Genomic DNA, 22,312 nt, shown 5'->3' with positions numbered 1-22,312 from the left:
TGTTGTTAAAAACTGCAAATCAAATATAAACCACATTTGAACTGAAACAATCAAGTCAAAAAAAGACAGAAAAAGAAGTCAAGTGTCTTCCTGTATCAAAGAAATATAAATATGACATGAAACAGTTAAGTTATCAGTTTATTTAAATCTGATATTATCCAATCAAAATATTTAACACATTTAATAACAGGGGGCTTTTTTATTATTATTTTCCACAGCAGTTGATGCCATATAAAACCTGCTGAGCATGTTTTGGAGAATAGTCAATGAAAATAATCGACCCAGCCAGTCATGTATTTGCTTTAGCTGAGTGCAGAGTTATTTGTGGCTCTGCTCTCTGGGACGTAGTGGAAAAATGTGGGAGAAAAAACAAACCAGCATGTCCGGAAGATCCTTGAATCCTGTTTCGTCTCGAGGGAGTGTTAACTAGGGAATGCTGCTCTTATCTTTTTCCCTGCCCCCAGTGAGATGGCCTAAAAGTTCACTCTGATTAAACTAGACTCAAACTAGTCCATGATATTTGATTTGTATTTCCCTCGTTAGCTGTTTTAGATCTGTTGGTTTTGGATGAAGAAGGCAACCTTAAGACCTCAGTTTCTCACTGGTAAGTTCATCTCTGTTTTCTTGTGGCATTTTTCTATAACACCCTCTAACTGATATGAATCATTCTGAAGAAGTAAACTGTCGATGAGAGGAAGTATGTGTGACTGAGTAACAAGAAGATAAGATGATGAAGATAAAAGCTATGAAGGGTGTAGAACGTCCAGCAGGCAGCACAAACATTTAGCACTGTTTGTGAGAAGACCAACTCACAGCATGTGCTTCAGAGACAGAAGAGCTCATGGAAACTAATAATCTTCACCATCTCATATCTCTGTGCTGACTTCCTAATCTGATCTCCTCTATCAAACATGTCTGGGTAGATTAACCTGAATCATATCATTGCAGTTTTGGAAAGAAAGAGAATATGAACCATGTTAGACTCAGACCTGGACAAGTTTAGTTAGTTTAGTCCCAGCGGCCGTCAGTGAGATCAACAAGTAATGATGCTAGAGAAGCGATTTCTGTGTTATCTCTGGACGATAAGGGATCTTTTTAATCTTGTTTTCACTGATGGAACATTTTTATTTACCCATATTGACTGTGCAGTTATGAAGTGCTTTGACTTCTTGTTTGTACATACCAGAAATCAGATTTGTAAATGGATATAAAATCCTGATAGATTGATGTAGTTGATTTCTATTACACATATAAATATAAATATATTTCATTTCCATTTGTTTTTTAAATTAAGTTTGATTTTAGTAACAAGTCATGACTTCAAACCAAGTCAATATCAAACTGAGTCAATATCAAATCTGCTTCTTTTACAGGACACGGCTCTTGAAGTCACACATATAGCTTTTATATCTTCTAGAGCCCCCTTGTGGTTTTATTTGGTCACTGCAACGGAGCAGTGCTCAGCAGCTGGATTAGGTTTTTCTGCATATGTCATCTTTCTAATCAAACATTTATCATGCTATTCAGTTACTTTTCAATAAGTTATTTTTTTTTTTACCCAGTCGTTCAATCATGACATTAAAATTATATCATCATAAACATACAACTAAATCTGTCATGATGGAATAAACTTTACAGTGAGCCATCTTACAAAGCACCAAAACCTGTAAGTAAAGTGTTATGGAGTAATTATTTTTAATTAACAGCTTCTACCTGAATAAAAACAGTTCATCTAATCAGTTTATTATTTTTTAATTTTTTTTTTTTTTTAACAAATGAAGCAGAGGAATATGTTTGTGAATTACTTTGCCATGTTGATTTACTGTGAAAAATACTTGCCTGCTTAAAAAAAAAAAAAAAAAAAAAAAAAAAAAAAAAAAAAAAAATCACAATAGAAAAATCAAGCAGCAACAGCATGACATCTGAAGAAAACAGTTTTAAGGATTCAAGGAACACTTTTTCTTATGTTGCTAAACAGAGCCATCTAGTGGTAGAAGGTGGTCTGAAGCTGCAAGAGCTTTCTGAACGTTTAGGCATGAATGCTGAGTGAACCTGTGTGCACTTTGAGGCAACTGTGTGTTGCTGAATGTGTTAATTTCTGACTGAAAGATAACATCTTTGACCTCCGTTGATCCATTGATGTGTGTTCAAAGACAATAACATGAGTGAAACTTGACATATTTAGACATTTTTATTTGAAAATACAAAAAAAAAAAAAAAAAAGAAAAAAAAAAAAGATAGCCCAATCAGCACCCCAGGGGCCGTGGACCCCCTGCTGAAGACCTCTGACTTAGACAGGGAGCCTGAATGTGGCCATCAATTGATGTGTTATTAGACATGAATTTATCTAATTGTTATTTTCGTTAAATAATTATGAAGACACAAATAAGCTTGGATGCAAAATATTTCTTCTTGGTTCCAGCTCTGAAAGTGTGATTTGACTCTTAATATTTCAACTTTAAGTTTAATGCAGAAAATATACATTTTCTAACGCTCTTGTGTGTGTTTCCCTAACATTGTACAAACTTCTGAAATCATCCCAGCAGTTAAATAAAGCCCCTTTCTTTTCCCCAGCTGGGTAATGTTATGGTTTTAAACATCCAAACTGTTCAGTAGATCTCTTTCTTCAATAAGTGTGTACAACACAAATGACTGATGCTGCTTTGTCTTCGTCTTCCTCGGCTGATTCATTAATTAGTGCTAAGTATTTCTGCGTGAGATTATCGGGTCAGGTTTTCCAAGAGATAAAAAGGATCTAATGGAGTTGCTGGGATACAAATCTCTTGGAGTTAATTGTGTGTGAAGGATACGCAGAGAAAATTATGTTCTGAGTCTAATTTGCTTGTGTATGATAATGGGGGGCTGACTATTGCTGCTATTTATCTACCAGTAAGATGTGCAAATGTTTAACAACCTTTATCATCTGAAATGATTGCTAATATTCTGCCTCTGTCTTCAGAAAATAAATTAAACCATAAAGCAGTTTCCGTTTATGTTCTTCTGGATTTGGGCCAGTTTTAATATCCAGCCGGAGTAACACACCAGTTTCTGATCTCTCCGGTCAGTGTCCCCCTATCTCACCTGTCCCTGTTCTTGAAATGGATCTCAGTGAGTCACAATTTTAAGGGAAGTAAAATGAAGGAGGATGATGCAAAGGAAAATCTACTGCAACACGTCAAATATATAGACCACGGAGAAGCACTGTAATGTAGATGCAACTTTCCTTTCCTGATGGGATGTTACTTAATGTCAGTTTTTGTGGAGTGGGTAAAACAAACTTAAAGGTAATGTAATGAGATGTTAATGGGTATTGAAGTTTGTTTTGTTACATTGCACAGGCATCTTCAAGGTAAGGCTAAACTAGAAAAGCTCATGTTAACTTAAATTATGTGGCATAACGTGACAATATGTCTTATTATACTACATAATGTCAGGTTATGTTGCATTATGTTGTATTACATCCACCAAGGAGGTTATGTTATTGGGAGAGTCTGTCTCTTCGTCTGTGAACAACATAACTCAAAAAGTAAGAAACGGATCTTGATGAAATTTTCAGGGAATGTTCAAAATGGGATAAGGAAGGAGTGATAGAAGTTTGGAGGTGATCCCGATCACTGTTTGGATCCAGGACTTTTTTAAAGGATTCTTTATTATTGTGAGATGGGGCCATTTTCACCATATGTGTATATAACTCCACCATAAATGATGGGGTTGCTTTGCAAAACAATACAAGACAAGGTCACCATAATTTCTGACAGATTTAAAACTAGATCCAGATCCTGGCAATATTCTGGATGCTAAGATCCGGAATATGGAATAGGAAATATGTACTGGGTCATCATAATTTTCAACACTGTCAGGAAACAAATTATCAAACAAACCTGCAACTAACAACAAATTGTAGCAGACAGTCTGCTGAAAGGGAGTATAACATTAAAGTAGGACTGAAGTGTCACATGACAATCACGATAGGCCTGTTGAAGGTCTGTGCTCTTTGGGTCCTTTTCTCGTTTTGTTATGGGACATAAGGTTGTGTCATGTTATGCTACATGTTATGTTTTGTTACTTTTTGATATTCTACATTGTATAATGTTACATTTTATAACATTGTTTTGTGTATATTGTTAAACAGTTTTTCTGCATTCCATTTTGTTACGTTGTGTTATGAAATGTTATATCGTGTTATGTGACATTATGTTTTCCTACATTGTTATGTAATATAACAGTTAGTTTCTTAATTATTATATTGAGTTATGTTAAGTTGCATTAGTTATGTAAGAAATGCTATGTTACAATATATTGAGATATTATGCCACCTAATGTAACTTTATGTCATGTCATGTTATGATACATTCTGTTTTTTTAATAGCTTTTTTGTTGTTTTGTTTTTGTCATTTTATGATACACCACACTGCACTGCTTCATCATGTTACGTTACATTCTGTTTGTTGTGTTACTGTGTTTCAATTTTTGTTTTCATGTTTTACAATCTGTAGTGTCTCTAAATTGTCCATAGGTGTGAGTGCATGTGAATGGTTGTCTGTCTGTGTCAGCCCTGTGATTGACTGGCGACTAGTCCAGGGTGTACCCCACCTCTTGCCCAATGAATGCTGAGATAGGCTCCAGCCACCCGCGACCCTGAACAGGATAAGCAGTTCAGAAAATGAATGAATGAATGGGTTTATGTGACATGATTCATGACTGTCTCTAGTTTTACTTCTGCTACAGTCGATGTTTCAGTAAACCATGTTGTCAGCGCGCTGTTGATCTCCATTGCCCCTTAGGCTATGGCTGTTGTCTTTAAACAAATCACTGTGAGTGTCAGACCACAGAAAAATCCTTTAAGAATCTTTCAGTCTTACAATATCAGAGTTGTAGATTGTGGATGAAGGACAGATGAGGCACAAAAATAAGAAAGAAGTAAAAGTTTTGGAGAAAGTGCCAGAGAAAGGAAGTGAACGCCTGATTTCACCTAATGATGGAGAGCTGGAAAAGGAGTGCAGTGATTGAACAAAACTCACAGCAGCTTCTTGTTAGTGGTCAGTCCCCACCTTTCTCTTTGTTTACGCTCCAACTGTTTGTGAGATCTGTCTTTGATTATTCAGTATTTATTCCACGCTGTGAGGGTGAATCACTTCATTAGTTCCTTTTTCTCTTTCATTAAAGTGACCAAAACAACTTAATTGGAAATAAAGGATCCACTTCTTTCATATGAAGAAGCCTTTTTATTTGTATCTTTGGAAAGCGATGTCTGTAAAACAAAGTCTAGACAAAGTGTTTTTGTTTACATCACCGTCCTGCTGTAGTGGTGCTTTCACATGACTTTGATGGACAGAACAGATGCTGCTTCAAAGAGCTGATTGTGAGTCTGCTGGTGAACCTTTACAGCACGGCTGTGATGAGGATCTGAGCAGAATAGAAAAAAACACAGGATGTGGATTCTGGATCACAACACAAATATCCCCTTTACTTTTTTAAGGCCTTGCTGTTTATTCATTTTTTCCTACAACAGCAAATTACAGAAGCAGTATTGAAAATAAAAGTCTTATTTTCTTGTTCTTAGTAAAAAACAGAACAAAATCTGCACAAAATTTGAATGACAGTACAAAACGAAGCGTTAATATGCAATGTAAATGAGAAGGGAGGGACATTACTGCTGGAAAATCTATTTGCCTTTTTCAATAATGAAAACATCTCAATATTTTTACATTTCAGAATTATATCACATAATCTGAAACTATATATATAAAAAGATGAAAGAAATGAAAAAGTGTTTTTTGTGTTTTCGACTTCTTCTGTTGTTTTTTTCCCCATTTTTTTTTTGCAAATGAACGCTATAAACACATAAACCTCTTAAATATATTTATCAGTGCAACATTGTTTCTCTTGAGTCCACGCTACAGTATCCTTTTTCTCTAGTTTTAGCAGACATCGCTGGAGCTACAGTCCTCTACAGCTGAAAGCGCGGCAGACGGTACGGTGTAGAGGCCGAGAGGAGGAGGAGGAGGTTGATTTCTGACATGAACAAAGCTGAGGATGTGTTCACCACGGCACGACATACAAAGCACACAGATGTAAAAAAGACGTCACCCCTCACAGGATCGAGTTGTAAGTTTGATTGTGGGAAAAAAGCGCTGAGTTCCTGTCCTGTGGGTTGTTGTGTCCTGATACTGTCAGTCTCTCATGGAGTTCACTCAGAGTTCCTTCCCTTTGTAGTGTCGGGTGAGCTGTGGGATTGTCCGATACATCCATCTGCAAACAAGAGTCTCCGTAGAGATTTAAAGAGTTCACTTTGAAGTGACATTTGCACTTCATTGAGCTTATAAAGAGATAGAAAAACAGACTGTTACACGTTTCTCCATCACCTCCCCTTCTGGGAAATCTTACAGGGTAGAGCAAGTTCATTTCTGAGAGAAGGATCATGGGAAAAGCGTCGTTTTCTTGACTTTGAGTGTAGGTGAGAGCCCCCATGAACCAGAAGGGGGCGACCACCGTCCTTTGGTAAAGCCACGGAGGGGAGGCCAGGTGACCTGATTCAGGTGACGCCTCTCGATCCCTCGCTGTACCATTGTCCCGTCTGAATGACATCAGCTCTGACATCACAACGTTATGGCTGCTACACGTGAAACACGTAAAACTCTTTGCGGCCCTCTAAGAGGCCTTAAGCTACAATACAGCATGTGAACGATACAAACTGGGCTTTTTTTTAAAGAGACAGAGTGTCTGGCTAAAGTAATGATAGCACCATTCTTCAGTTAGTGTGTTAAACCCTCTTTCTTCATGAGGGGATCAGTAACAAAGTGCATTCAGGCTGCATTGTCCAGAGAGCACTTCTTCAGTGAACAATCCACAGTGACGTTAGGAGGTGATGAGCTAGCGTAGCCGTAGCAGAGCTGTGATGATTGTTGGGTTTTTGGTATGCTGACAGACTTTTTCTATATTTTAACAACTCCTCTGCCTTTGACATGAGTGTTTGAAGCTGTATGAAAATGCTCTAGTGAATCCAGAGCGGAAATGCAATGAGGTGTCAGATTAGTTAAAAAGATCTATACGAGTTCATCATCTTGTTTTCTTTTTGTTTCGTGACCTTCTGATTCATTCATTTTTTCTGGGTGGGTGTTTTAGTGACAGGTGGCTTGAATGCACATTGAAAGTCGCTGTAATATCACAAAAAGCTGACTCATCTGAGCAAAAAAGCGCTAAAATTAAAAAACCATAACACTGCACCTTCCACAGAACAGTCAGAAGATTGTATTTACACACACACGAACCCATGAAAAAAGGGATACTGCAGCTTTTTTCCTTTTTACTTTCTTTAAAAAGGGCAATAAAATATATTAAAACTTATTTACAGTGTGTGGGTTTTGGACAGAAAACAACAACAACAAACAAAACAAAGCGCTGTGACAGATTTTTGTCCTGATTTGCAGATATTCATACGATAATGTGCCCCTGTTTTCTGTCATAACTTAAGCCATGTACAGTAAAAAACACCCGGGTTAACAGAAGAGGCCAACAGAAATATACTAAAGGCACTGTCAGAACCATACATTGCCATGAATGGGACCCTCACTTTCGAATGATGGCGGTCAAAGGGAAAGGGTTCATGAGTAATGGGCACACCCTGTATGCCACAACAAGGGGCAAATCTACAGTTTTGCCGGATATGGTTCATTTTAGATTTTGATACGTCTCTTTCAGAAGTCCAAAATAAACAACCTTCATGGACTGATAATAAAAACCAAGATTTCTTTCCCAGAAACGATAAATACTTTTAACATTATTAATAAATTGGTCTCAACACCAGCATCCGATTGTAGAAATGAATGAAAATCAAAATAGAAAATTAAAATATCATCTGAATCATCTGTACATATTTTTTCTGTAGTTTATTTGTACACAGTGTCCCCTACTGGTAGGTTCTTTTACTGCAGCTCCTGAGAAAAAGCGTGGGTCAGTCCAAACCTCCCATTGGTTCCTGAACCTGTCCCTCATCCAGTGAGTTGAGGGTGGTGGCAGTCCATGAGCCTGCCGACTCGCTCATACACGAGAGGATATGCCTACAGCCAGTCTTGTGCACGCTCTGCGAGCTCTGCACGTCACACACAGTCACATGATGCGCTCAGTCCCGGCTCACGCCTCTGAGTATGAACTCTGTACATTTAGTTTGTCCTTCTTTAGCTTCACGCCATCCACAAGCTCAAAGTTATAGTTCTCCAGGGCTGATAAGTTCCTGTCCGACATGCCTCCGTGTGAGCAGGCACAGTACAAGACCACGCCGCAGATGGCCCCCAGGAAGACCCCGAGGGCCGACATGGCAATGATGGTGATGAGAATCGGGTCAAGGGTCTTCAGCATGTTGCCTGCTCCGCTGATCTGGTTGGTCTCCACAAAGTCTGGATACTCAGTGATGTCCTCAGCTGGAGGAGACAGAGAAGAAGAGCTGAGTCAGACGAGTGCTGTGACAAAAACTACAAAGAGCAGGCAAGGACAGGCAAGAACCCTGCCTCCTTAAAGTATTCAACAGAGCAGAATTTTACAGACCCAACACCTTTCTAAACGTCAGCAGCTCAAAGTGCAGATGAGTAGAATAACAACTGTTTCTTTAATCTTAAATCTAAAGCTCCTGTGAGGAACTTTGAGCGTGTGTGACTCAGACGCCCCCTTGTGGACAAAATGATAAAGTCTTTTCTCTTTCTTATCTTTCCTTTAAATATCTGAGGAGTGCTTTCTGGTGAAAAAAAAATCATCTTAATGTCTTTTTAATGAAAAACAATCACTCATTGAGTATAATTATCTGACACCTTTTCCTTGGCAGCAGTTACAAGTGTTGAAAATATTAAGTTAAACAATAAATTTTGATGGTAAAGGATGTATTTCTATTTTTTAAGGTCAAATAATGAATCAGCATTAGTTTCAATGTGTTTTATAACAATCACAAAATTCCCACAGTAGATTTAATAGGAAAACAAAGCCTCCTTTGAGCTAGCTTTCTCCCAAACATAACAGCACTCTCACTGGTCATTGCTGCATTAAAACATTATCATTGAATTAATCATTTATTTAAGGGTTTAAATTAAAAAGAAAAGTCACTTTTGAGAGGCTGAATATTTGTTTGATTCGCAGTAAAGGCCTCTTAACAGTTAGAAGTGTAATGGTCGGGTTATTTAAGAGCTAATTACAACGAAAAATAAAATTATTTCATCAAAAATTACAAAAATACAAACAGATAAGGAGACAATCTAGGAGTTGCTTCCAGAAACGGATCCACTATAATGCTCAGGCTCTGGTTTTGCTAAACTCTGATGTTGCATTTGCAAAACTTTGATTGTTGCAGAACACTTACAGGCAAAAGACCAATTCCTTCTTGGTAAAAATAAACCCCAAAGAACCAAAGACAAAAAGCTCAGTGAAGAAAGAGAAATGACTTACGGATCTCATTGGGGCGATCTTCTGGTAGCATTGGCTCAGTGGGAACATCGGGATCTGTTCAAACAAAAATTTGCATTACATCAAACAGCACAAGACAACATGCAGCTCTTAAAACTGTATGTTAATATCTAGCATGAAAGCTAACGCTAAGAGTCTCACCTTTACACTCAGTCATGCTGACTCCATTCAGAACCTTAATGTCATCCACAGCGATGTCTCCCCAGCTCTTCCCATCAACCAGACCTTCCACCACAACCTTGAAAGAAGCAGAGAGTGACTTTTAGGCAACCTTTCCTCTGATGCCACACTGAAAGGAGTAAAATATCAAACCCAACACCCAAACACATCACAGACTAAAAGGCTGACTCTCTTACCTGATAGGGTTTGTTGGTGCGAGGAACAAGCACACGGCCTTCCCTCCAGCGGTTGCCTTGATGACCACTCACAGTCCACAGCAGGATGTCGGCCGGACCATCCACTGTCTGTTTGCGCTGTTTGATATGCAGAGTGCCGATGTGTGAGCCGAACATGTGGTACCAGAATGACACACACAGGTCTGAGTCTGGAGAGCTGACCACTGGGCTGACCAGCCGAGCCACCTCCGTCTCCTGAGGACCCGTCGTCAGAGTGTAGATGAAGTTCCCTGATCCTCCTGTTGGATGAAACAGCCTCTATCACAAACAGGTTGAAGGTGGAAAGAGATGGTGTGTCTGCTCAGGTAGGAGGTGTCCTTACCTGTGTGGTCCATGTTCGGCCCTGTGTTGAGGGTTGGGGTGCCACTGGACTGTATCTGCCACCTGGAGCCTGTGTCCTCTGACGTCCAGCTGCAGAAGGACGGATCATTGGGCCATCCGAAGTCGCAGGCAAACCACAGGAAGGCTGCAGGTGTAATAAAGAAAGGTCACGACCCATTTCATCATCATTCTGCTAAGAGCTCTGGGCATGATATGACCGCAGGCTACTGTTGGAGGGTTTCACCCTCTCATTCTGATCCTAGCACTAGAGGGCAGCAAAGAACTATGGGATGTCAATTTTGAGCCCTCAGCAATCTCAGGAGGAAGCAACAGACTGGGACAGGAGGCAAGTTATGGCTCTAACATGACAGAAGAGAGCCCATGTGGACCTTATTTCTTGGATGCAGTTAATGATTTCTTTTAATGAACATCACAGAGTAGATACAGGAGTAAAGAGTGGAGACACTGAGGACAGGCACAGCACAAAGAGGGAGACGGGGGGGAGACGGGGAAGGAATCTGGACATGGCGCCTGTTTAGTGCGAAGTGTTCATAGCAACCTGCAGAGAACTCAGGATTTTAATGAGAGCAGGGACTTGAGGTTTTGAAGACAGCTATGGTAATAGTGCCGAGGCCCCAATCCAACAATGCAGACCCCCATGGACACACGCCGTGCCTCAGTGGAGGCAAGGAAACGTGTGGGGGCTCAGGCTTTAGTGTTTTTTAAATTGGATAAAGGAAGACTTCCAAGGAACACAAGGGAGAGGGATGCTTGGGATGTTAGCCACGGCCTTAAACTCCAGCATGAGATGCCTTCAGAGATACAAAGAGGCAGCTCTCCAAACGTCTGAATACATGTGCCAATATTCCCTTTAATAATGGGAGGGTTTTAACTAGCTTCTACAGGCAAAGGCTCCGTGTTCCCATTAAACACAAAGGATGGAATTCCCATGTGGAACCACATTTCGGACGCCAAGCCACTTCGTTTTCGTCCAGACATCCCAATTCCAATTAAAAGGCTTTGGGTTTTTATTTTCCATTCTTGTGAGGCTTTGACTGAAGCTACCGACAGACTGTGGACGAGATGAGCAGCCACATGACTCACTCGGCCATTTGATGAAAAGAAAAAAATATATTTTTTTCTTTTTTCGAATGCCAACGGAAACCACGTCCTCAGAGATAAGAGTGCACGGGGCGAAAACACTCGAACCAGCATTAAGTCCTACAAGTACACAGAAGTGATAAGCATGCAAGGCTTGAGGCTCTCGAAATGAAAAGTCAGACAGATAAGTGTTTACCCACAAATGTTAAGTTATGTCCACACACAGAGAAATATGCAAACACACACCTGCATCTCAGCTCTCATTTATTATAATAGCCGGTGTCCCTGCAGACTGCAGACAGACCACAGAGCCAGCTGATGGAGTGAAGGGGGCTGGGTAGAGCCTATGGCCCATTAGCCAAGGTCAGTCTGGGGCAGAGCCTCTCAGCTGGCTGCTGCCTCATCAACCTGCTATAGGAGACGGCCCTATGTGTGTGTCTGTAGCAGGGTGTGTGTCCATGTGACCCCGAAGCGCACCTCATTTCCTGTGGTCATTTGCATTTTGCCTCTTTGTTTTTGTGTTGTGTGCTCGGTGCGTGCGCAGCGTGTGTGTGTCTGCGTCGGCCCAGTGATTAGTGATTATGCTGAGGAGGCAGCAGCAGAGCACCAGTGCTAATCATCAGCCAGCCCTGCATCACACAACCTCCCTCACCCTGTCAGTGGGAGCCTCTCAGGGCCATATCATCAGCCTTAATAACAGACACACATCAGAGAGGAGAGGCGCCTTAAGCTGGCAATCATTAGCAGTGGTACGCTCCTTGATATAACCATGGAAATGAATTCATAACAACCCCGAGAAGCTGAATATTTACTCTGTTTCAACATTTGTCCACATAATATCTAACGCTCTGTGCTTTAGGAGCCAGGAGGTGGGAAGGGACTCATCTCCGATACCGAAAGTTGTTTGTAAAGGGGACGCGTGAAAACAAACACAATGATGAGTCATAAACCACAAGCTAGCTGTGAGGTCCTGTTCTGAGAGGAGAGGAACATAAACACACAAGGAAGCTTTTCACTGGATTTTAAGTTATGATACCCCCTCAAGGATGTGGGTTTGTGTTTTTCAGGAAGCTGAGCTCTTAAATATCATGAAAAGCAAGCAAATAAAACAACTTTCATATCAACACTGGATATTAAAATCACTGAAAGAAAAACTGTAGGTTTGAACTTCTTAGACCTTTGAAAATCTACATTCAGTGCTTTATATGATGCTATTTTTTAAACCTTTATTTAACATGGTTGGTCCCATTGAGATTAAAAACCTATTTTTCTAGGGGGAGCTGGCCAAGACAGGCAGCAGCAAAACATAAAGTTACAGACAAGAAGCACAAAGAAGACGAAGCCGATCTGGGAAACAAGTGTCCAAAAAACCAAGCTCTAACACTGGCATCTTATAGAACCAGCCTCCATGTCTTTCATTTTAGATTTAAAAACATTCAAAGACACCCGCTCCCTTAGCTTTAAGTTATTCTGCAACTGGTTCAGAGATGAGAGTGCAGAGTTCACAATTTCTGTCTAAGTGTTTGGGAAAGTGAGTGTAATGAGGTCTTGAGAGCGCTGACAGTACAGTCTGGTACTTTTCTGCATGTTTAAAACACATAAATAGTGGGGCAGCAGACCAAGAACTGCCGTGTCGATAAAAGTGTACCAGTGTGTGAGCCTCCAGGTCGCCAAAGCAGGCCATCTGACCCAAGAGTGCAAGTCACAATGGTTGGTCAGAGGTTTACACAGGCATGTTACACTGTGCTGGAGCATGCATGTACAATAGATCGTCATAATCCTAAACTGGTAAAAAGATTGCAGCAATAAGATGCTTTTTTATGCAACCTGTTTCTGAAATAAAAACCCAGTTTTAGCCTCAGCTTTTTTCACTAGACTCAGCAAATGATTTAAAATTCAAGGTGTCATCAATCAGTATTCACGGTATTTGTAACAGTGTACATCCTCAATCTCCTTTCCATCAACAGTACACGGCTCAGGATGGATGGATGGATGGATGGGTGTGGATGATGAGGATTAATATTCATGTTTTGCTCACCTGGAATGGTTTCCACTTCAGCAGTAGTGGTCTCCGGCATGACGGTACCACCTATAACATCCAGCATACCACATTAGCATGTTAGCTCTGCAGCAGGAGTGTAATAATAAACACATTTCTTTTCATATGCAGCTAAAGTTACATGCTAGCTAAGATAAGCTACTAGCTGCTGTCTTTCTCTTTCTTTAGCATCTGCCTCCATCTACTGCTTATGCAATGCTTCCTAATCACGTGACTGGGACGGTGCCATGCTCATCATTGGAGACTGCTGGTTAATGGGGAGTGCAGGCAGCAGAGCAGCTTCAGAGAGTTACTGGGTTAGTGGGAAATGAGGCCAGGAGAAGTGAAGAGAAAAAGGTGCAGGTTTGAGATAAAAGGACAGAGAGAGAAAGAGGCAGAACTGATTGTGTCGAGGTGCCGGAGCAAGTTTTTGTGAACGTGCAGATTTAGCGAGCAACAGTTGTCTACTGAGATTTTGCAGAGGTGGAGGTAAGAGGGGTGCTACAGGTGCAGCTAATTAGAACGATGTACATGCAAGCACGCATGTGAGTGCATGCTTATGTGCCTGTAAGTGTGCTCAAAAGATGGCAGATAAGCTGCAGCATCATATCAAACAGTTACAGAGAGCATGGAGCAGATTGGACGTGAGCCAAAGCAGAAGGAACAGTAAGAAAAAAGGGGGGAGGTTGGGGAGTTTGCTTGCAGTCTCATGAGGGCGATGTTAGCACCTGTCACGTCGTAGTCATCACCTGTGCCGCTGTGGCAGCTCGCCTGGTCGTCGTCACAGTCGTCTGATGGAGTGGTGCTCGGTGAAGTCGTGGTAGGCGGGAGAGTAGGAGCTGGAGATGCAAAGAAGGAGAGACGACAAAGATAAATCTATTAGCAAAAATAGGCAAAAATTAATGTTTACCAAGGGTGGGCTCAAATAATCCTCAGTACCCTGCTCGGGGCACCAAAGTCTAAAAAGTCTGGGCACGGCCCTGCTAGTTACTGGGTGCCTCGTAGCATGTCGTCTACGTTATGTTGCTCAATAGATGGATTCGTGCTAAACAGAGGGTTCAGCTCTAGAATAGTGGCAGTTACAGTGTACAACAAATCATAATAATAACACTCCCCGAGATGCAAGACAAATGCAAAAAATTTTTTTTTTCAAGAAAAATGAAAAGAAAAGTAATGCACAGTGGTTTGGATTCGTAACTTTAATCTGACTACTGATTTGGAAATAGTTATGCGTTAGATGACTTGTTAATGAAAAAAGTGGTTAAATTAAAGTAACACATTACCGGCAAAACTGTCTATAACACAGAGACCTATACATTTTCAATGTGGGACTGAGCTATTAGCATCCTTCCTTCACGCTATGGAAGAGTGGGTTTATAAATAGAGCTACAGCGTGGTTCTGGGTCTTTGGTGGCTGAAGCTCAAAGATGAAGAAGCAGAGATGGAGATTGGCTATAGGCAGGGCTCCTGGCTGCCAGCGCCCTATCATTATGGCCCCGCTGCACTTGGATGTGGGCATGGCCTTAGATCCACTCCACGCTCCACTGCTGCACAGCCGTGCTGTGGTGTGTGTGTGTGTGTGTGTGTGTGTGTGTGTGTGTGTGTGTGTGTGTGTGTGTGTGTGTGTGTGTGTGTGTTTACAGTGACTGAGTAACAAACGGGCTTCCCCAGTGTACGGGAGGAAAAAGGAAATGGTGAGAGATGGAGAGAGACAGACATAGACAGATAGGGGCAAACTGCCTGAAAAATGTATGTGTACAGAATCTGTGTGAGCGCATGTGTGAGCTGGCTCTCTCTGCCTCTGCTCGATGAAATATGAGGCAGATCAGCTCCTGTCAGATTCAGGGTGGGGGAGGTCAGGGATGGGGTCAGCGCTGCGTCAGGGGAGCCTCTCACAGAAATGAGGATTTAGCCCTCCCTCTGTGGCCTGCTACCCACACACACACTCACAGAATGAGCACCTGTGTGTGTGTGCCTGTGTATACATGCCTGTAACCACATGTTTGGCAGGGTGACTGTGGTTGCTCCGTGTGTTTACGTCTGTGTGAGAATGTGTGCGTTTGGCATTAACACTGAAAACAAGCTTTATCATCTGACTAAAGCTCCCGCAGGGAGACCACGAGGCTTACAACAGAACGGGCCGCCCTGAAATCCAATATGTAAATCCACTTAGGCTAACTCTACACACTCTTATACTGCTGAGCTGGTTTTGTGCGACTTCAGCTTTGAGAGGAAAAGAAAAGAATGAGTGTTACTTTAAAGAAAGGAGAGAGTGTGAAGCTTTGAAAGACGGTGAACATGCAGAGGTTGGTGAGAGTGCCAATGGAGGCCAGGCAGCAATAATCCTGCTGGACCAGGTGGGCTTTCATTTGAGCCCCTCTACAAGTGGCTATCTATGGGGGCGGCTTTGATGTAACTGGGAGACAAGACAACTGTCCCTTGTAGGGATAAAGAGCAGGAGCTGGACAGCTGTGAGCCCAACACCAGGACTCCTCACGCACATCTTAAAATAACCCGGACTGTGCCTGCTACTTTCAGACGTGTCATTAGCCTGGATGATAGATGACTGACCTGAGTGTGAGAGTTGTTCGCATGTGAGCACATGTAAGAATAGTACCAAGCCGACATTGGGCCTCATTCACTAATAAACACAAAGAAATGTTCTAACTCTGCTCACAAGGTCTGTGTTAACACAGAATCACCATCGGATTCATGACAAGTGTGCTCCAGCCAATTTTCTCCTCACCACTGTGCATATGTTAGTGAATCAGAATCAGTCTTAATTGACAACACAGCCAACTTCACCGTTGCCTCTTTAGATCGCAACGGGTGTCCAAAACATAATGACACAAAAACAGTTGCTGCATAGTTTTGTGAACAAATAAACAAGCATGAGTGATCAGTGAAGCTGTGTGCACGTCATTTCTTCTCATGTCATGAGAAGAAGCAGTTACATCTTGTCTCCACTCAGTTTGCCTTTATAAATGCTTGCTTTAAAACTGACCTCCATTTAAGACGCTGTATTTACAATACCCAGCGATTTAATTAACACAAAAATTGTAAAACTTAATATTTGATTTAAGATTCAATATTTTATGCATAATCCAATCCAATTCTTGTTTGAATAGCACATTTTAAAAACAACAAAGTTTACCAAAGTGCTGCACAGTAAAAAAATAAATTAATAAAGAAGAGCATCAATAAAATAAATAAAATAAATTAAAATAACACATAGAAACAAATAAGAGTAATAAGAACAAAGGGGTTAAGACTATTAAAAAAAAACATAAAAGGACATGGATCACACAACTCTCATGCTGAATTAAAAGCCAAAGAATAAAAATGAGCTTCAAGATGGGAGATAAAAGTCGTCAGGGTGGTTTTTTTTTAATTCCTTGGGGCAGGTCATTCCACAATTTGGGAGCCACCACTGAAAACGCTCAATCAACTCGGGTCTTATAAAAGGTTTTTTGGTACTGAGGTGCCGATCCATGTAAAGATTTAACAACAAATAATAATAATAATAAAAAAATAAAAATAAATTCCAAAATGAACGAGAAGCCAATGGAGGGACGCCAGAATAGGGGTGATGTGTTCATGCTTTTGTGCTCCTATTAAAATACGAGCAGCTGCTTTAACAATAATGGAAATGCGTCAACTTCATGGTTATTTAACACATTTTGTCAGTACACAGTTTTCATTTTTCAAATTCTATTCAAGACTTTTTTCTTTTGCATTGAGTTAAAAGTGTAAGAGTTCACATTTTCTGTGAGAGTTGCTTGTCAGTACTTATGAGGTTTTAGATTCATGATCTGAGGGGGTTCTGTGTTTGTTCTCAGAGTAAGAGCAAATTCAAGTAAGAAAATACTGATGAATCACAGATCTGTGTATCAAACATTCATACGCACTGTTTGTGAAAAAAGGCCCATTGAAATAAAATTTAGACAAAAAGAAAAGCTGTAATGATGTTTAGGACTAGCATCAACACTAAAAGTGAAAATTTTACAGCCACCGCTTGCGGCCTCTCCACAGCTTGAAACGTCATTAGCACTGAGAAAGGTTTGAATCTGTGGAATAACTCTGCCACCACTGGTACCAACATCATTACTGGTGAAGGAATCAGCGGCACAGGTAGGAAAGTCCCCGTCATAAGTAGAGGTGTCGTTGCTTCTTGCCTTTGTTGTACATTTTGCACCAAACTTAAGGGTTCATTTAGAGAGAAGAAAGAGAGTTCAGTAGAAGTTTGAACTGAGGTACCTTCAATTTCACAGCCAAGCAGCTCAAGTCGGAGGCCCATGCCAGCAGGCGTGGCTCTCTCTGGGTATACTCTGATGAAACGTGTCAGCAGGGGCTCCACCGTCCGCAGCTCCGGAGTGTCATAGTTGCTATTCCCTTCAAAGATCTGTCAGAGAAAAAAGGAGGGAAACAGAGACAGAGAGGAAGAAGTGCGTGAAAAAAAGCACACTTTCACTGATAATGTCCCTGTTGGATGTTTGACTGCTACAGCTCTCTGAAGGAGATGCCCTGAGGCAGACTTATCCCTGCCATGTGAAGACCAGAAGCAGGGTGGAGGGCTGCCGTGAGCCGGGGTGGGGGGAGAGATGATGGGAAGAACAGAGGATGACCAGAGCTCTCTCATCTTGCTGACATCTGAAGCACAGCTAAGGCGAGTCAGGAACGGAGCTGGTGGCATAAACAGCGTGACGCACACCTCTGTCAAAGACAACTTTCAGCTGCTTCAACTCTGCTTCAGATCTTCCTCAAGGAAAGGGAGTAAATGAAGGAGAGGAGAGGAGGATGTGGGGAGCAAGCAAAGCAGGAGATAGAGGATTGATGGAAGTGGATTAATGGATGTTATCATGTGAAGGAGACTGGTGCGACTTGGATGCAAGAAACCTCTCAGGCGAGGGAGAGAGGCGGCTAACTAGGACATGGGGGATATGGATCCTCTGTGCTCCTTTAATAAATCAACCAACAGCCCATCTAGATCAGAGTTATGCCCTGTCAGGGATGTATGTAATTGGGGACGAGGCTGGTGCAGCTCTTCTTGGAGAGGTGTGTGTGTATGTATATATTCTGAGTGTGAGGAAGAGTATGCATGCTTCAGCCAAAGTCGTGGTCTGCTGTGCGTGCAGTGACACGTCAGATAAATCTCTGGTCACTTCTCTACAGTCTTTCCTCCCTCATCCTCATCTTTCCTCGCCTGTTTACCCCCCGACTCCCTTCACCCCTCCTTCTCCATCGGAGAGGTTTCACCGTCCATTGAAAGGGTTGAACGGTGTGTGTCGCACAGAATACAAAGCAGGAAGAGAGATGTGGGAAAAGCACTCCAAGAGACTCAAGATGCTTATCCTAATGTGATTCAGAGCAGTGCAGAAATTGACTTGGAACGACGGCTTAATGACTCCGCCGTGCTAGGTGAAACGCTCTGGTGAAAATTAACCAAATGCGTCATAATCTGAATCAATGTTCAAATGTGTTTGAGAGAGGTATTTTTAGGGATGCATGTTCAAATCATTTTCCGTGCTGCTGGAAGTAAAACCTATCCTTCCACTTATGTAACATGAATCCATCAACCAGACGCATTTCCTGCAAAGAACTTCTCAATGATTCTGAACGTCCTGTAGCATTTTTCATGGGCATCGGAGTGTTTGATCAACAAAACCGAAACTTAATTCCCACCTCGACCAGACCTCAATCTTTGCTTTCACTTTGAGGGAACTTTTAAAACAACCCTCACCTTTGGCTTGTTCCCGTTGGTGTCAAAGACCATCCTCCAGTCTGAGCCGTTGTTGCTGTAACCAAGGCGAAACTTCTTCATGAAGACCTTGTTCTCACGGTGCTTCCCTCCCTGGATGATCAATCCTTTCACCAGTTTCTCATCACCAAGATCCACCTGCAGCCACTCGTTGGTGAAAGGCTGGGGCTGGGGCAGCAGCGTCCACCCTGTCCTGCTGGTCAGGAGACGGGCGTTCTCTGGTACCCAGCTCCGGTCCGTGTGGGAGGAGGCGGTGATCTGGTTGTCAGTGATTAAACCTGATACCATACCCAGCATGCCTGAGCAGGGGTACTCTGAAAGACAAAAGGGAAGCAAACGGTACTTAGCTTTTTGATGCAAACTGATGAAACCTGCAGGGATGATGGATGCATGGGCAACAAAAGATTTGATCTGTATCCAAGGACCTGATGTCCAACATCATTTTTCATGCCACAACCCTGGTTTGTTGAGTTTGGGGTTCACACAGGGGCAACAGGAATGCTGAAAGTCAAAGTGAGGAGGACAATTCCCCAAACTCTTTGTGATGTTTCTGTGATCTCTGCCTCTATTCTCTTTCTGTCTGCAGATCTCATGCATACTAATTCCTCTGCCTGAAGCGGTTGTCTCCAGGCAGCCAATTAAAACCCTTCTCTCGGTTGGTGCCTCCACGTCCTGCATTCTGGGAGCGCTTTTTCTTTTCATCTCCCTGATCCACCCCCTCCTCCCTCTGTAGACTGGAATATACTGACACACCAAAACAGATTCTCTTTGTGTTTTATCTGCCGCTGCACTCATCTACCTTCTGCTCCACAGCTGTCAACATCTGTGGGACTGGCTCTTTTAACACCTTGTTGTTTCCTGTCCGTGTTTTCAAACTTTCTTCTCTCCCTCTTTTTGTTCTACTTCTCTGATCTTATCCTTTGTTAACTCTCTGTGGGTTTTAGCATCTTTGGATTCATTTTCAAAGAGGCTTTTTCCCTTTTTTTGGTCTTGACACCGTCCTCTAATATCAAGAGCTGAAGGGTAACAACCTGTTGCTCCAGCGGAAGAAGTGTTTGGATGTCAGACCTTTCAGATCCAACACGATAACTTGATGAGCATCAGTAATAAGTGACCACTAGTTCTTCATCACTACTGCTCCCTATGTTCTAAACCATCCTCCTTTGGTGCGTGGGACACTCTTCTCTTATTTCTGCTGTAGACTTTCAGCCACTCTGATTATTCTTGAGCTCACAACTTCCTCTGCATTGTTAGTACCTTTGCAACTGTGACGCTGACTTAGCCGTCCCGCCTGTCTCCAACCTTCCTCAAACACTTAATCCTGAAACACTGAGTCACTGACCTGTACTAGGCAGCAACATATTTACCTGCTCCCTTAGAGGGATAAATCCTGCCACTCTGTACAAGACAAAAGGAGCGCTGGAGTGCTGCAGGACTCATACGAGGATCTGCATCGGCGGTATCTTGGAAAGGCGCACTAAGACTTGTGAAACACGGCTTCATTCAGATTTATCTCCCTCTGGTTATCAAAGTCTGCTGAATCTACAGACCAAAAAGAGAATTCACTGGCAGCATGAAAGAGATGGAGCCTTCATTCAGGTTCACTTCAGGTTTTCTGCTGAAGTTTTGGCAGAGCTTTTGTTTGAGAGCGATCACAAGACCGAGCCTCTGGTGGAGCTAAGCTAAGGCTCTGAAAAGTGGAGGCCTTTGAAGTGGGGAGATATGAGAAAAAGGTATATGAGTGTGATTGAAAGTGTATGTGTGCGTCTCTGATCTGAGTTTAGACACTTGGGTGAACTCCCCGCTTCATCTGGAGCTCCAAATCGACATCAGCTGTGATCACAGAAGCTCCGGAGATGGCATGCACGCAACGACACACCCAGAGCGGCGAACATGTGTGGCTGTTTGTGGACTCTAAGTGTGTAGATGGTGATATGTGGTAATGTGGGGCACATTTGGGCTTTGGGTGGAGCATTGGCGGTTTATCAGGGATATTTATACTCGGTGGTGTATTTACAAACAACAGGGCGGTGGATCTTTTTATTAATGAGTAGCTGTTTGGATCAGCAAGGCCACACGACCATGATAAGTAAGCACAAACATCTTGCAGTCTAACTCCTCTAATCCTGTGAATGATTTATGGTCTTGGCATCTCGAGTGGACAGTGGGTGCTTGGAGAAAAAACACCTTTGAATGGTTTTAAATAGCTCTGCATCATGGTGACCAGATGTCCCGATTTGTCAAGGGTTGTTTCTGTTTCAAGCTAGGTGTCATCACCTCACAAATCTGGTAGATTTAGTCATTCGAAGGCCTGAAGATGGTCTAGTGCTTTGTTGACCCTGACCTTTGTTTTTTCCTTTGTCATTTGGACAGCAACTTTGTTTTTCTCCCACTTTTTAACCAGTTTTTCATTGTGTCTCAGTTTTCTCGGTGACTATTTCCTCACTACTAAATCATTTGTCAAATCAGAAGTAGTTCTCCAAAGTTACATCACTTCATCCCACTAGAGGTGAGGGATTTATCAGATATACTTGATACACTGCGATGTATGAAATGACTATATTGCGACCATCGAGTGCAAATTGTCATGTAAATGTTTTAAGATGTCAGAATATAATTCTCTTTTGAGTTTTGGTTCCTTTACTTTCTCCTCCTGTTAGAGCAAGCAGCACCCTCCTCCACCCACCTTGAAAAACTCTCCTGCACCTGCATGTTTTTGTAACAGGAGATGTTGCTTGCATATCTCATCAGTCGTAGGTTTGGCATTAGTAAATGCAAAGTTTAAAAATCCAACGCTTGGGTTTCCTTGAATTGTTATACTGGTGTCATTTTATGCATCAAAGGGTTGAATTTTTTAGTGATTTTTTGTGTTTGTGATCTAGCTCAAAACTGTTTTCCAAACCGTCCATACTATCCATCCATCCATTTTCTATACCGCTTATCCTGTTACAGGGTCGCGGGTGGCTGGAGCCTATCCCAGCAATCATTGGGCGAGAGGCAGGGTACACCCTGGACTGGTCGCCAGTCAATCGCAGGGCTGACACATAGACAGACAACCATGCACACACACACTCACACCTAGGGACAATTTGGTGTGACCAATTAACCTGGTAAGCATGTTTTTGGACTGTGGGAGGAAGCCGGAGTACCCGGAGAGAACCCACGCATGCACGGGGAGAACATGCAAACTCCACACAGAAAGACCCACCGGCCGAGGTGGGGATTTGAACCGGTGACCTTCTTGCTGTG

The 22,312-nt window shown here is 42.1% G+C and overlaps 1 protein-coding gene across 2 annotated transcripts in view; it reads right to left on the bottom strand.

The window, feature by feature from the left end:
• Window positions 1–5,230: 5,230 nt before the first annotated feature.
• The window catches only part of nrp1a (neuropilin 1a), an 89,396-nt gene continuing 72,314 nt past the window's right edge, over window positions 5,231–22,312 (bottom strand). Inside the window, exons 10-18 of one of the 2 annotated variants that reach the window (XM_074693317.1) lie at window positions 19,046–19,377; window positions 17,563–17,707; window positions 14,034–14,144; window positions 13,306–13,356; window positions 10,168–10,311; window positions 9,807–10,084; window positions 9,592–9,688; window positions 9,433–9,486; window positions 5,231–8,420 (exon numbers count right to left, since the gene is read on the bottom strand). In XM_074693317.1, the coding sequence (XP_074549418.1) occupies window positions 8,134–8,420; window positions 9,433–9,486; window positions 9,592–9,688; window positions 9,807–10,084; window positions 10,168–10,311; window positions 13,306–13,356; window positions 14,034–14,144; window positions 17,563–17,707; window positions 19,046–19,377 (1,499 nt within the window). In that variant the 3' untranslated portion in view covers window positions 5,231–8,133. The remainder of the gene's footprint in view (window positions 8,421–9,432; window positions 9,487–9,591; window positions 9,689–9,806; window positions 10,085–10,167; window positions 10,312–13,305; window positions 13,357–14,033; window positions 14,145–17,562; window positions 17,708–19,045; window positions 19,378–22,312) is intronic. The other variant, XM_074693318.1, reaches the window with a different exon arrangement.

This window comes from Halichoeres trimaculatus, unplaced genomic scaffold (assembly GCF_033239565.1).
Source record: "Halichoeres trimaculatus isolate MK-OKI-2021-1 unplaced genomic scaffold, fHalTri1.1 fHalTri1_scaffold_18, whole genome shotgun sequence".
Classification (NCBI taxonomy): domain Eukaryota; kingdom Metazoa; phylum Chordata; class Actinopteri; order Labriformes; family Labridae; genus Halichoeres; species Halichoeres trimaculatus.
Note: the sequence above shows the minus strand (reverse complement) of the source record. Positions and strands in the feature narration are given on the sequence as shown.